This window comes from Anomaloglossus baeobatrachus, chromosome 7 (assembly GCF_048569485.1).
Source record: "Anomaloglossus baeobatrachus isolate aAnoBae1 chromosome 7, aAnoBae1.hap1, whole genome shotgun sequence".
NCBI classification, from domain to species: domain Eukaryota; kingdom Metazoa; phylum Chordata; class Amphibia; order Anura; family Aromobatidae; genus Anomaloglossus; species Anomaloglossus baeobatrachus.
In genome coordinates, this window is record NC_134359.1 from 185,869,150 (window position 1) to 185,882,281 (window position 13,132).

General features: G+C 39.2%; 1 protein-coding gene across 1 annotated transcript in view; it reads right to left on the reverse strand.

Moving 5' to 3' along the window:
• Positions 1–5,819: 5,819 nt before the first annotated feature.
• The window catches only part of SLC39A10 (solute carrier family 39 member 10), a 95,543-nt gene continuing 88,230 nt past the window's right edge, over positions 5,820–13,132 (reverse strand). The window contains exons 7-10 of the mRNA XM_075317839.1: positions 11,639–11,986; positions 11,167–11,247; positions 10,822–11,012; positions 5,820–8,384 (exon numbers count right to left, since the gene is read on the reverse strand). Coding sequence (XP_075173954.1) covers positions 8,226–8,384; positions 10,822–11,012; positions 11,167–11,247; positions 11,639–11,986 — 779 coding nt within the window. The 3' untranslated portion in view covers positions 5,820–8,225. The remainder of the gene's footprint in view (positions 8,385–10,821; positions 11,013–11,166; positions 11,248–11,638; positions 11,987–13,132) is intronic.

Genomic DNA, 13,132 nt, shown 5'->3' on the forward strand with positions numbered 1-13,132 from the left:
TATGACATTTTCTCATTATTCAAAACTACAACTCGTTCCGCAAAAAACACCAATTCGGCTAGGTCAACGAAAAAAATAAGAAAAGTTACGGCTCTTGGAAGAAGAAAAACAGAAAAGCAGAAATAACTAACGGAACGATAAGGGTGAAGGAGAATTATTAATTTAATAACTATTCCGAAAAGTTCCAAGGTCATTGGCGACCATAATTAACATTGACATCACCACAGCAGCCAATCAGATTTACTTTTTTTTTTTTTATTCCACAACACTTTACAAAGTTTATCACCTAATTTTTGAGGCACTTGGTAAAGTAGTAAGCATTTAACAATGAATAGGTAATAGTAAATTATATAAAAAAGTGTTTCCTACAATCAATTCAGAGAATATCTGCTAAGTAGTTCTTACTGGTTCTTTCATTTTATACAACAGCAACAATGTATCAATTTAGGGAAAACAGTAAAAAAAAAAAAAAAAAAAAAAAAAAGATTTTTTTTTTTTTGGAACAATAATTGTGAACATTTTATCTAAACCTTTGAATTAAAATACATTCAATGAGATTTTCTTTTCACATGACTATGGCAGCCATCATATGCCAGCTGAGGGCACTGCAGTTATTTGTTTTAGAGCAGGCACATGGACCAGTAAGACATTTATTTATAGTGAGTCTTGTGAGCATGTAGTGATCTGCACATGGAGAAAGATGCCAACTGCAGCTAAGGAGGGTCTGAAGACAAATGAGAAAAAGAAAAATTGCAGAGTGCCAGGTAACTAGTAATATTTAAAAATACATTTCTCATCAAAGGTGGCTGTAGCCTTTAGCAGGACATTATTTCCATATTACATGTCTGACCCTCTAACACTGAAATATTGTAAGGCAGCCTTTATGGAATGGGATAATGTATGCTGAATATTTTTAAGGACTACAGATGCGACAACTTTTACCTTTTGGCAAATTTAAAGTTTCAGATTTCCCATTAAACAAATTCAATTCATTTTCACAACATGCTAGATGGAAAAACCTAATAAGCTGCAATTACAAATCAGAAAGGTGATCACATATAGAAAAAGGCAGCTTCCAACATTTATTCCCTTTTCTTCGCCCCTTGCACCTCCACAAACTGTTAATCTTGGGTCACTGGTCTGGAATATCTACTGAAGATAAAAGTAATGAGGGACACCTCTGTATTTTTGACAGTGGGCAAATGCCTTTAGGTGTTCAGTTTATTGCATATTTCAGGGATTAACCTTTGTTTTCTATGTAGTAAAATAGCTTACAAATATCTAGATATACACTGGTCAGCTGTAAAAACAAGACCACCTGACTATTTTGTAGGTCCTCTTCATGCTAACAACACTTTTTTTGACCTGTTAAGGCACTGAAGCCACTAAACTACAAAGGTATTTGCATGACCTGCAGATAACACCTTGTTGCCAATGTGGAAGGCGGTACCATCATATGTTGGACTTGTTTTCCCCAACAAAACCTTCCAATGATCGATCACATTCATAAAATTTGGAGGCCAAGTCAACTCCTTGAACTTTGTTTTCCTTAAACAATTTTTGAAGTGTGGCATGTGCATTATTATGCAAAAGGAGGCCACTGCCATTTGGCAATACGGTTTCTCTTTAAGTGTGTAATTTGTCAGCAACAATGTTTAGATAGTTGGTTCAGAACGAGATGAAACGCACTCTGTCCTGACCCTTAATATAGCAATCATTAACCTTTCCAACAATTCATGCTACAACAGATCTTTTTGTGTGTTTTAACCAAATGGGCTCACCAAAGGACATGATCAAAATAAGTTCACAGAAAAAAACCTCACCAGAAATAAAGCCACCAGCCAAAAAATGGTCAAATAATGGCAAAAGGACATGCAAGATACATACGGCCCCCCATGATAAAGGTTGGAATTTCACAGGTGCAGAATGCCTATAATACAACCACCCACAGCCTATGTCAGGAGGGGGCGGTTGCCAGCATAAAACTGCACACTAATAGGATCTAATATAGGGCATCAGTCACACAGATACATGCAATGCAGTGTCCAGGCAAAGCCTATTGATCACGCCCTTCTATTAGATCAGGCGGGCTGCCCAGCACCTAAAATGTGCTTTTGCCATTATTTGACCATTTTTTGGCTGGTGGCTTTTTTCTGGTGAGTTTTTTTTCTGTGAACTTGAACCAAATGGGCCAGTTTTTGCTTCTCATGTCCATCAATGAGCAATAGGAACCCATGACCCAGTGAGAAGTATAGCATTTGTCCTTTGTTGGAGCATTTCGTAGATACCAATATCTGCCTACACCAATCACCTGACAAGATGTGCCATTTTGGAGATGCTCTCTATCATTTTACCCCAGATCCTAAACCGTGCAGCACCTAATAGCCCTTAAAAGATTATGCTCCCACTGAATGTATTTAAAGGTGGACCTCAGTCCCCAAGTGGTATATACTAATGTGTATACTATTGCCAAAGAGCTACATGTCACCCGATGCATAGCAAACCGTGAAACTCACCTTCATCCACAGTATAAATAGACATGCTATGGATATGAAACCCACAAGTTCTGTCATTTTACGCTATATTATATATATATATATATATATATGTATGTTAGAACATAAACAGAATGAAAGCAAGGGAACCCCTGCTTTCATTCTGTTTATGTTCTATTGTATACTGCATATAACAGGGAGTGGTGCTCTGTTTGCTGGATTTGCACTTTAGCTCCTGGCAGTCTCATTAGCCTCTTTTGTGTTCACAAGCTGATCTTGTAGGTTTTTAAAGCCCAGAAAAGATGCAGTTTAGTATAGGACCCAGCAAAGGAGGGTGCCGTGAAGGGGCGCTGAGCTGGTATTACAATGGCCATTATAATATTCCAAATACCTCCACTTATATTTTTTTAGGTACAATTTATTTTGGTTTTTTACAGTGTGCGACTGGTCCCCCTTTTTTGTGTATATATATATATATATATATATATATATATATATATATATATATATATATATATATATATATATATATATTGCACAGCATGTGGTTTTAGGAAGTCTCATGAGCTTTGTTGGCATTGTAAACTGCAGCAGTTTTCCCACAAGCAAATACATAGTAGAAAATCCGCTGTTTTTGCACCATGGAAATTAGCCTCAGGGCTCTTTTCCACTTGTGTACCGCTTCCGCTGCAAGAGAATCAGAAGAGATATGCCAATGTCCCTCTGCTGTGGGTGTGAGCCAAGGGTCATGCGACTGTGATGCGATCTTTAGATCGCATCATAGCTACGGAGAAGATGGAGGGAGCACTTTCTCCCCATCTCCTCCGTTGTCTGTCTGCATGCACCGCACTGCAGTCGCATAACATACGAGCGCAGTGCGATTTTACACACACGTGAGCCAAGACTCTGTGCAAAACGCAGCATTCTGCGATTGCACGGAGAGCCCGATTCGTGTGAAGAGTAAAAACAGGACAGAGGAAACTGTCATTGATTAACACTGGTGCGAGTACAATCCGATTTTTTTATCGGATTGCACTCGCCCATGAAAATCGCAGATGGAAAAAGAGCCCTTAAACACATTAACAGTGCTGCCAGTACTCCACTGTTTTGTGTTCACGGACAGTCATGTTCTTGGCAAAACATACCCCATTTAACAAGCTTAAAAATTATTTTATCTGATAGAGGAGCATTTTATTTGTTGGTGATGCGATTGACAGTTTACACTGGCTGATCAGGAATCTTGTTCTAAGGACCAATAATTGGCTACAGTAAATGCTCGCTCACCCAATTCTCTTACAGTCAACACATCAGTTTCAAAAACCTTGCTGTTCACTTGTCATCTGATATATTCCACACTAAGAGTAGACTATAATTATTTACTTCACCTCTTAGTAGGCTTAATGTAAAGCTGATTGGTGTATATATTAAGCGGGCTTTACACGCTACGATATCGCTAGCAATTGCTAGCGATATAGAGTGTAAAAGCACCTGCCCCCGTCGTGTGTGCGATATCGTGTGATCACTGTGGCAGCGAACATTATCGCTACGGCAGCGTCACACGCACTTACCTGGTCGGCGACGGCGCTGTGACTGCCGAACAATCCCTCCCTCGAGGGGGAGGGACGTTCGGCATCACAGCGACGTCACTAAGCGGCCGGCCAATCAAAGTGGAGGGGCGGAGATGAGCGGGACGTAACATCCCGCCCACCTTCTTCCTTCCGCATTGCGGCCAGCGGCAGGTAAGGAGACGTTCCTCGCTCCTGCGGTGTCACACACAGCGATGTGTGCTGCCGCAGGAACAAGGAACAACATCGATAATCAACCATTACCGATTTTTGGTTTTGGGGCGACCTCTCCATGGTGAACGATTTTCACCATTTTTGAGGTCGCTGGTAGGTGTCACACGCTGCAATAGCGTTAATGACGCCGGATGTGCATCACTAACAACGTGACCCCGAAGATAAAACATTAACAATATCGTAGCGTGTAAAGCCCGCTTTATAGATGTCATTATTCCTGGGTAAAATGTTTCAATGGAATTTATAGGTTCTAAAAGGTACAACCATAGACGTCAGCAGATGGGAAGCTCTCGCTCCATCAGAATCCTGTTGAGTTGCAATGGAAATGGTTTTTGGGTGAAATGAGGTATAACCAGACAACTACGATTCATTTATCAGATTGCTAACTACCTTCGAGAAGCCATCTGTGACAGATAAAATGCGGATCGATATCCTAAATCTTTCTTGGATTACAAAAAAAATAAAAAAATATATGATAAATGTTTATCAAACCACGAACCATTAAACCCAAAAGTAAACAAAAAAAAAAAAAAAAAAGTCATCAGAAGCCAGATCAGCGCTGCCTCCAATAATGTAACAATACCAGTGAAGCATGAAGGTTTTTTTGTTGTGTTTTAATATGCAACTTAGAAAATGATAACAAGTATACAAATTATTCTGGAGTGTAAAAAGTATCATGAGATTTCAGATTTACAGTAAATAGTTAACATCAGATGAGTGCAATGAAAGAAACAGTATAAAGTACATGTTCCGATAAACTACAATTTTTTTTTTCATAGAATCAAACTGGTGTATCCTAACCTAAATGCATTAGTAAAGATCATTATCATTCATCTATGAAAGCAGAAAAACTAAACTACAAATCTACAGAATGCTAGGGGTCTTACATTCTCTAGAATATGCTCAAGAGCTAGAAATAGAAAGACACAAATAGTCAATGCTTGCAGCATTAGAATAACCTATCATGTGCTTACATTAGACAAAGATGTAGACCCCGCTCACAAAATGGAGCAGAGGCTTTCAGCTGCTTCATCTATCCAAAACGAGATACTGGTAGAATTTCCCGCAGCATTCATTTAAACCCATTTTACACATTAGTAAACTTAAATAGCTGTTCCAGTATCACTATCCATAATATGAGAGGCCAATCTTCAGGCTCTAGAAGCCATTTCTTTGATGCCTGTTCTATATTGTAAGCAGTGGGGGATGCTACATGAAAAAATAAGTATGCTTTGCTCTTCAGAAGTCCCCATGACAAAAGGTAGAATTCAATAATGAAAGGCATTTGCTTTTATAGGAAAACATCAGAGGTTCCCCACACCTCAGTACAGAATATTCAAGTATCCTTGCACAGCATAAAGCGCAGCACAATTCTGTACAATCTGGGAATATAATTGGCCATTTTTTTTCTTGGCCTGAATCATCTAAATATATGCCTAATGATATGACTTAGCAGCGCCATCACCTAATGGAATGAGGTTAGTAAAAACACTAGAAGGCAATACATGAAATAAGTACATTCAGCAAGGTCAATAACTGTTTATTGAAAACTTAGCACTAAAAAAATAAACACGTGAACTATAAAATGAATTCGGTCATGCCAGATCCATCATTTATCAGGAACATTTCACCAATCCCAGCACTTGATCTGTTAGTCTATGTTCACATTCAACAGATTTGTTGCAGAAAAATCAAGTAAATTACTTTCAGCAAAAACAGTCCAGATGAATTAAATAGTTGCTGAAATTTCTGCCACAAATCTGCTACATAAATCCTGCTGACGCTGTTCTGGATGTGGCCCCTACACATATCCTACAAATGATTTAGCACCACAGAAAAAGACAATGCAAGTCCTATGTAAACTACAAATGATGGGACGTTCATCACTTCTTAGATGAGCACATCCCATTCCAGCTTTATGCACTTCTTCATAGATGTAGAACAAGAGACGCAGTTTATTAGCCGATGAAAAGCAAAGGCAGCAGAGATGGCCATATAAAAGTAGAATGGTGGGATTCGCTTTGTATCATGTTCATTTTCCAGCTTCTTTAACTCACTCTTATCTTGGGTTCTGTTCACAAGAATAGTTTGGAGTTTCCTTTTCATCGCACATTCCCACAAACTGTTGCATATCTTGACAAAACCCAATGGACTACATCACAAGTCAAATGGGTAATTGGGATCCTTCAGGTGCCGATAAGTGTCTGTTTACAATGCTGATACCATAATCTTCGGCTATGTTGATTTATTAATAATTCCACTTGAGGGCTACATTAGGGCTTACCCAACTGATTTATCAAGAAAAACAGTAAAATCGCACACTTCTGTGCTCACTGCAATGTTTTTGCAGCACTTTTGCCTGGTGCACATTGCTATTTGGCATTGACAACTCATCGCAGCTTGGTCCAGAGGTTCACTGGATTCAATAAGATTGACAGCTGCCGGTATCTGGACATAACATTTATTACAATACACAAAACTATAAAAATAGTTACTCCTGAATCCCTCATAAAGCACATGTTCAGCAAAGCTAAATGTGTGAATGACTGGCAGATCTGGCATAATACAATAGGACAACTCATTTGCTCAGAGAGCAGAAAGTCTCGCTGCCCTGTTAGATATTACAGATTTACCAACATCCCCATCAGAGTTTGGAAATGTAGGGCATGTGATGAAATCAGATGGGTCACACTCACTGGCTGCTCCAGTGGTCTCCGCCAGTACAGAAAGTGATGACGACCACGATGGTCGCTTGTCTGCTGAGGTGTGGGAATAAGTGCAGCATGCAGGTGACACTAGGAATATCATCAGATGGGCCATGGATAACCATGCTGTTGCCTGTATCAGGACAGGAAATGATAGTGTCCTGTTCTGCAGTCATCTGAGCCCCAAGGTGTTTGATTGGCAGCACTGGAACGAGAAGTCATTGTACATTTCTTAGATAACTACATCCAATCACAGGCCTAGAGATCAAATGACTGACGAACAGGAGGTCATCGCTGCCATGGCAGAGTCCACTGGAGTGCATGAGCTTGAGCTACAATACCTCCTTTTATTATTTTATCATATGCCATTACAAAATGTTTTTGGAAGCAAACTAAACAAATTCTAAGGCTTAGATTAACAGATGACAGATCTTTAAACCCCTTGATGGGATACCACCAAAGTACGCAGGTTAAAAACAAATCCAATTTGTACTTTAACAAGAAATTAGAAAATTCTACATTAGCACATCTTTATACACTAGAACACATGGAGACAAATAGCCGGGCTGATCCTGCAGTCCATATGTGCTGGCAAACAGGCACAACTTCCATGGAACATTAGGGCTTTGTGTAGTGACATTACGTAGTGGATTAGAAACAATACTTGTTTGCAAACATTTATTTTATTTCACTTGAAAATATATCCAGCATGAAGACAATGATTGAGCTCCTGTAAAATCACAAGGACCTGAAGCTGAAGAACCGGTAGGATGTAAACATGGAACACTATGTACTCAAGTAAATGGTTTCCAGAGATCTCCCAATGTGAACAGAACACGTTAATAGGGTTTTAGTACCACAAGGATTGAAATACAAGCAAACTGGAGAAGTCATTGGACATCATCCCACCTCATTCACCAAATAAAAGTAATAAAAAAACTTTTTTTTTTTTTAAACTGCAGACTTGTGAAAATGTCATTTGTTTGTGTAAATAGAAGGAACATTTACCAACAGTCAGATACACAGTGTAAGAAGCAGCTAGTTCAAGTTTCACAGAACACGAATCACAGTGATGATTTCTTCGAATTCTTTGTGGGACTGTAGTGATGATAAAGCACTTTACAATGCATTTTTGGATTTTCTTTTACAGCATTTGCTTGCATCATTTTATGACTGAAAGCGAGCAGACAAACACAGACGTTATACCGGGACCACACAAAGTACCATTAAAAGTGAAAGTTAAACACTATTTTATCTTCATATAGGGCAATGACCAGCATTATGGCAAAACCAAGTAGAAGTCCTAAATTCTGCAGGATGAATTGTCCTACTGGACAGTAGCCATGTTCTTCATTCTCACCATCCCCATGCAGCATTTCTGGGAGCTAAAAATTGAACAGAAAAAGATCAATTTAAATGAAGAATGTAAAACGATAACTGCAACGAAAATACTAAAATTCACCATGTCTGATAGAGGTCGAGCAACTTTATGTTATTATGAGGTTTACACATCTTAAGAGTATCGGCGATGGTATGGATAAAATGGCTGTCTGTAAATGCTTATTTATCCTCAGGACAGGTGATAAGTGTCTCTCCATCAAGAGAACTACTGCTTCAATCACTCCAGACCACAGCAATTTTACATTTATCACCAACCCACACTCTGGTGTTCTCAAGTTATTAACCTTTTCTTATCCTGAGACCCCCTGGGGGGACATTCCAAAAATTCCGTTACATTCCTTTGTCGGGCCACTGCCTTTTTTTTTTTTTTTTTTTTTTTATCATTCACATGTGAATAAATTGATTTCATATTTTATTTTGATATATTTAACAAAATTCATTCATATTGCAAAATTCTGTTTTGACGTTTTTCCCCAATTATAATAGGATTTTAATGGGACATTTTATTGGATAGGAAAAAGTTAAATTGCTTTCAATAGACATAAAAATAAGAAAGTTTGCAATTTTCTTGTTTTTTTTCTATCTGCTGTCATTCGCTTGCAACGAGAGCTTTTCTCTTCCATTATTGTACACCTCAGCTCCGCCACAAGTGCCTGCCCAGACCTTTGGCCAAAAGTGCACAGTAGTTACATTCCAAAAGAGGGGTTAACTCCTAACATTCCAGCCACCTCTCTTCAGTCCATTGATTATTATACAGCAGTTATATATTTTCACCTCCCTCCAAGGTCCTGATTAGCTGCTGTTATAAATATTGCAATAATCACCAGCCCTGCAGCTTTTAGAGGTCTCTTAATAAATGATCTCACTACCTGGAGCTGTGTGCTTGTTCAAATACCCTGCTATGTCCATACTTCTCTATATGTATATAAATACAATGAGTGTAAACAGCAGAAAAGCAGGTATACTAGAACTATAAAGTTAAGCACAAATTCTGCTGTAACATTTAGCTAATACTACAGATCAGATCACCAGACGTGACAATTAAGAAGTAGTGGCCACCCTGTTAGATACCAGGAATTAAGGAAATTGAAGAGTTTTAAGCTTTTTTAGAGACAAATTAAGAACAACCCTTTAAATCCATGATGCACATTAACACCACAGGTTCTGTCTCTAAATTCACGCTTTAGGCTATGTTCACATAGGGCGTTTGGAACAGTTTTTCTGGCGGTTTTGCATTACCTCATTGGTTTGTATGGGTGAAAATCCACGGAAAAACCACTGAAAGTATTGACACGCTGCTTCATTCAAAAATGGAGCAAAAACCAAGCAGGCTGACATGTCAGTCAGTAAAAATCACACACACACACACACACACACACACACACACACACACACACAAAATCAGAAGGCAGAACTCCATTTCTCTTTCAAGTTTGTCTTTAATGGCCCATAACACAGGACGTTTCGGTCAGGAACTGACCTTTCTCACACCGTGTTCTGTTGGAGAAAGGTCCGTTCCTGACCGAAACGTCCTGTGTTATGGGCCATTAAAGAAAGACAAACCTGAAAGAAAAATGGAGTGCTGCCTTCTGATTTTTTTTAATATATTGAATTGACAGTAGGATACTGTTTGTGAAGGATTATTGCACCCGACTATAATCTCTCGGTGCTGCTCTGAAAAATTTATATTTTCATATATATTTATTTCTGGAATCTCATAGGCTTTGCAGGTACAGTAAAAAGGCAGTATTTTATTAGCATTAATTTGCATCAAACCAATGAGAAAAAAAACCCAAAACACAACACATGCAAAAAAATGGGGCAAAAACACCCTGTATGAAAATAGCCTTACAGTGTGGTTAAAATCCAGAGCAAAATTCCAAGATTTTGCCACAAATACACATCACCATTTTTGTCAAAATCCACAATCCAGAATGATCATGCCCTAAATGTTTCATTTTAGCTTAATCACTCGGAAAAGGATGGTCAAATTAACAGAAGTTATAAATTTCCATTCAAAGATTGGAGAAACTGATATATGCTTGGAGCAGCTGTATTTAGGAATTAGATTTTCCCACAAAGGCAACGTGCAAATATTAAGCAGCACATAGAAACATTATCATATCCAGAGCATTATGAAGTGATCGAGCCCATAAAGCATGGCCACCTTTAAATGCCACACATACTTAGAGTCTGTTGGGGACCTAATGTTTTTACCTTAACTTTGTATTAATTTATCTGCCCTAACTTCAAATCCTTTCTTCTGACCCAGTTATCCGCACACAGACCACTGCAGGCTACCAATAGGGGCATGTGCATGTGACGATTCTTATCCCAGGAATCAAGAAGTTGTGCATCAGATGCCATAAGGAACTGGGACAACACCCAAATGTACATATAAATAGAATTATTGTCCCTTACCATATCAACAAGTGCCACATATAAAAACATGCCAGCTGTAATGGCAAAAATCCACAAAGTGATATCGTTTGCATACTGTCCGACTGCTGTACCTATCAACATGCCTACGTAGGCCATCATTGCAGACAGAAGATTGTACACAATTGCTTGCTTTACAGTCATCCCGGCTTTCAGAAGCACAGCAAAGTCCCCTATAAAAGATCAGAAATACATGATAGGTCACTTATCTTCAACATGACGCAATCGACATGAGGACACGTAGTGCACAGTGCAGACTGGGCAACGATATTAACATCTCATTGCCTATAAGACACAAGACGTCTCATTTAACAAGAGTTAATATACCTAATTCATGAGGAAGCTCGTGGCAGAAAACTGCTACTGATGTGCTAATTCCACCTGTCAAGCCAGAACTGAAGGCAGCACCTAAAAGCAAAGATAAGAAATGATGAAGGAAAAAAAGAACTAAATGAAGATGCAAAGTTCTATTACACAGGTCTGAAGATGATTTCCCAGGAGTATAGTATTATTACTATCGTTATGTGTAGATTACACTGTAACACGTCCGCCACTAATTTGAAGTTCTGTATCCTGTGGTTCTGACATACTGCCATGCTCCTTGTATTGGTAATGTGAGAAAGGATAACCGGTTTCAGTAATGTACTACACAGGCAGGCTTCATATTCATGGTGTGAACACACAGGTTACTTCTCTTTACCAAGATTATATCACGCACTTAACAGTCCTTCCTCAAATGCTCTTGAAATAGGTTTTAAGTGCCTAACACATCTAAAAAAGAAACAGAATCAGCTCTTACCTATGGCCAGTCCATCACTAAAATTATGCATTCCATCTCCCATTATCACCATCCAAGCTATACTGGCAATCCCTGTGTCCTTCATGTCTTTTCCTGAGTGGCAATGGCCATGTGAATGGTGGGAGTGTTTACTGTGACTGTGTTTCTTTGGCATCTCTGTTTTTGCAGGATTATCAAACGGTCCATCATCCACACTATGATCATCATCACACGATCCATCCTTCCTATGTGGCATTACATCTTCAGCTGGAACAAAGACCTTCACGGGTGATTGTTGGAGACTATCCACATACGTCATTTCGGTTTCATTGAGCTGCTGGGATTCAGTTGCACCGGTGTCTTCAGTGACTGAAAGAAATGCAGTCATGTTTAACCAGCTCTTGACTGCATCACCCCCCCTCCCCCCTCCACATTCCTGACAAGGTACAGTTTCAGGTTTAAAAAAAAAACCTCTTGTCCAGGCATTAAATAATTTGTCTATTTTTTCACAAAACATGGTGCTTTTTTTTTCGTTTTTTTATTGACCTTTTTTGCATATATCGGCGAAAATCTAAAGAAAAAAAACAAAACGTGTAATTTTTCAGCTATTTTTTTTTTCTACAACTACAAAGGACTGCTAAAAAACATTAGCATGCTGTACCCCTTTCTGTATAAATTATGTTTATATATTCAACATAATATTTATTTTCAAAGATATAGGGATAGAGACACAGACTCAGACTGGAGGTTTGTTTTTAGTTTTTATTTATCTTGCTTTATTTATGTTTATTTTGCACACATTGCCCCCAACATCATATTATAAGACCTTTGTGGGGCATGTGAACACATTAAGACATTTGTTTTATAGCTGGTTGTCTCTAAATGGGGAAGGCATAAAAGCCCCAGTTACCAAATCTTTTTAACTTCTCTCCATAGCAGAGCTGACTGGGATTCCTGGGATCCAGTAGCTCATGAGCTCTCTCTAAGGGCCCAGTCACACACAACGACTTACCAACGATCCCGAAAACGATGCGACCTGATAGCGATCGCAGGTAAGTTGCTGGGAGGTCGCAGGTGAGATGTCACACAGTCAGATCTTACCAGCGATGCAGGAACAAAACAGGTCGCAGTAGCGACCTGTATAACGATCTCAGCAGTCACTGTGACCCTGTCACACAGCGTCAAACACAGCGATGTGTCCTGCCCAGCAGGACATCGCCTTTGAAGAAAATGGCCTGGACCATTCTGCAACGACTAGAGATCTCACAGCAGGGGCCTGATCGCTGGTAGGTGTCACACATAACAAGATCGCTAACGGGATCGCTACTGCGTCACAGAAACCGTGACTCAGCTGCGATCTCGCTAGCGATCTCGTTATGTGTGACGGTACCTTAAATCCAAAGATCACATGAACTCTGGGTCTGGAGGAGGAAGCACAGTCAGTGTTAGGGCTGGTTCACACTAAGCGACAAGGTCACTGTTACGTCACCATTTTCTGTGACGTAACAGCGACCT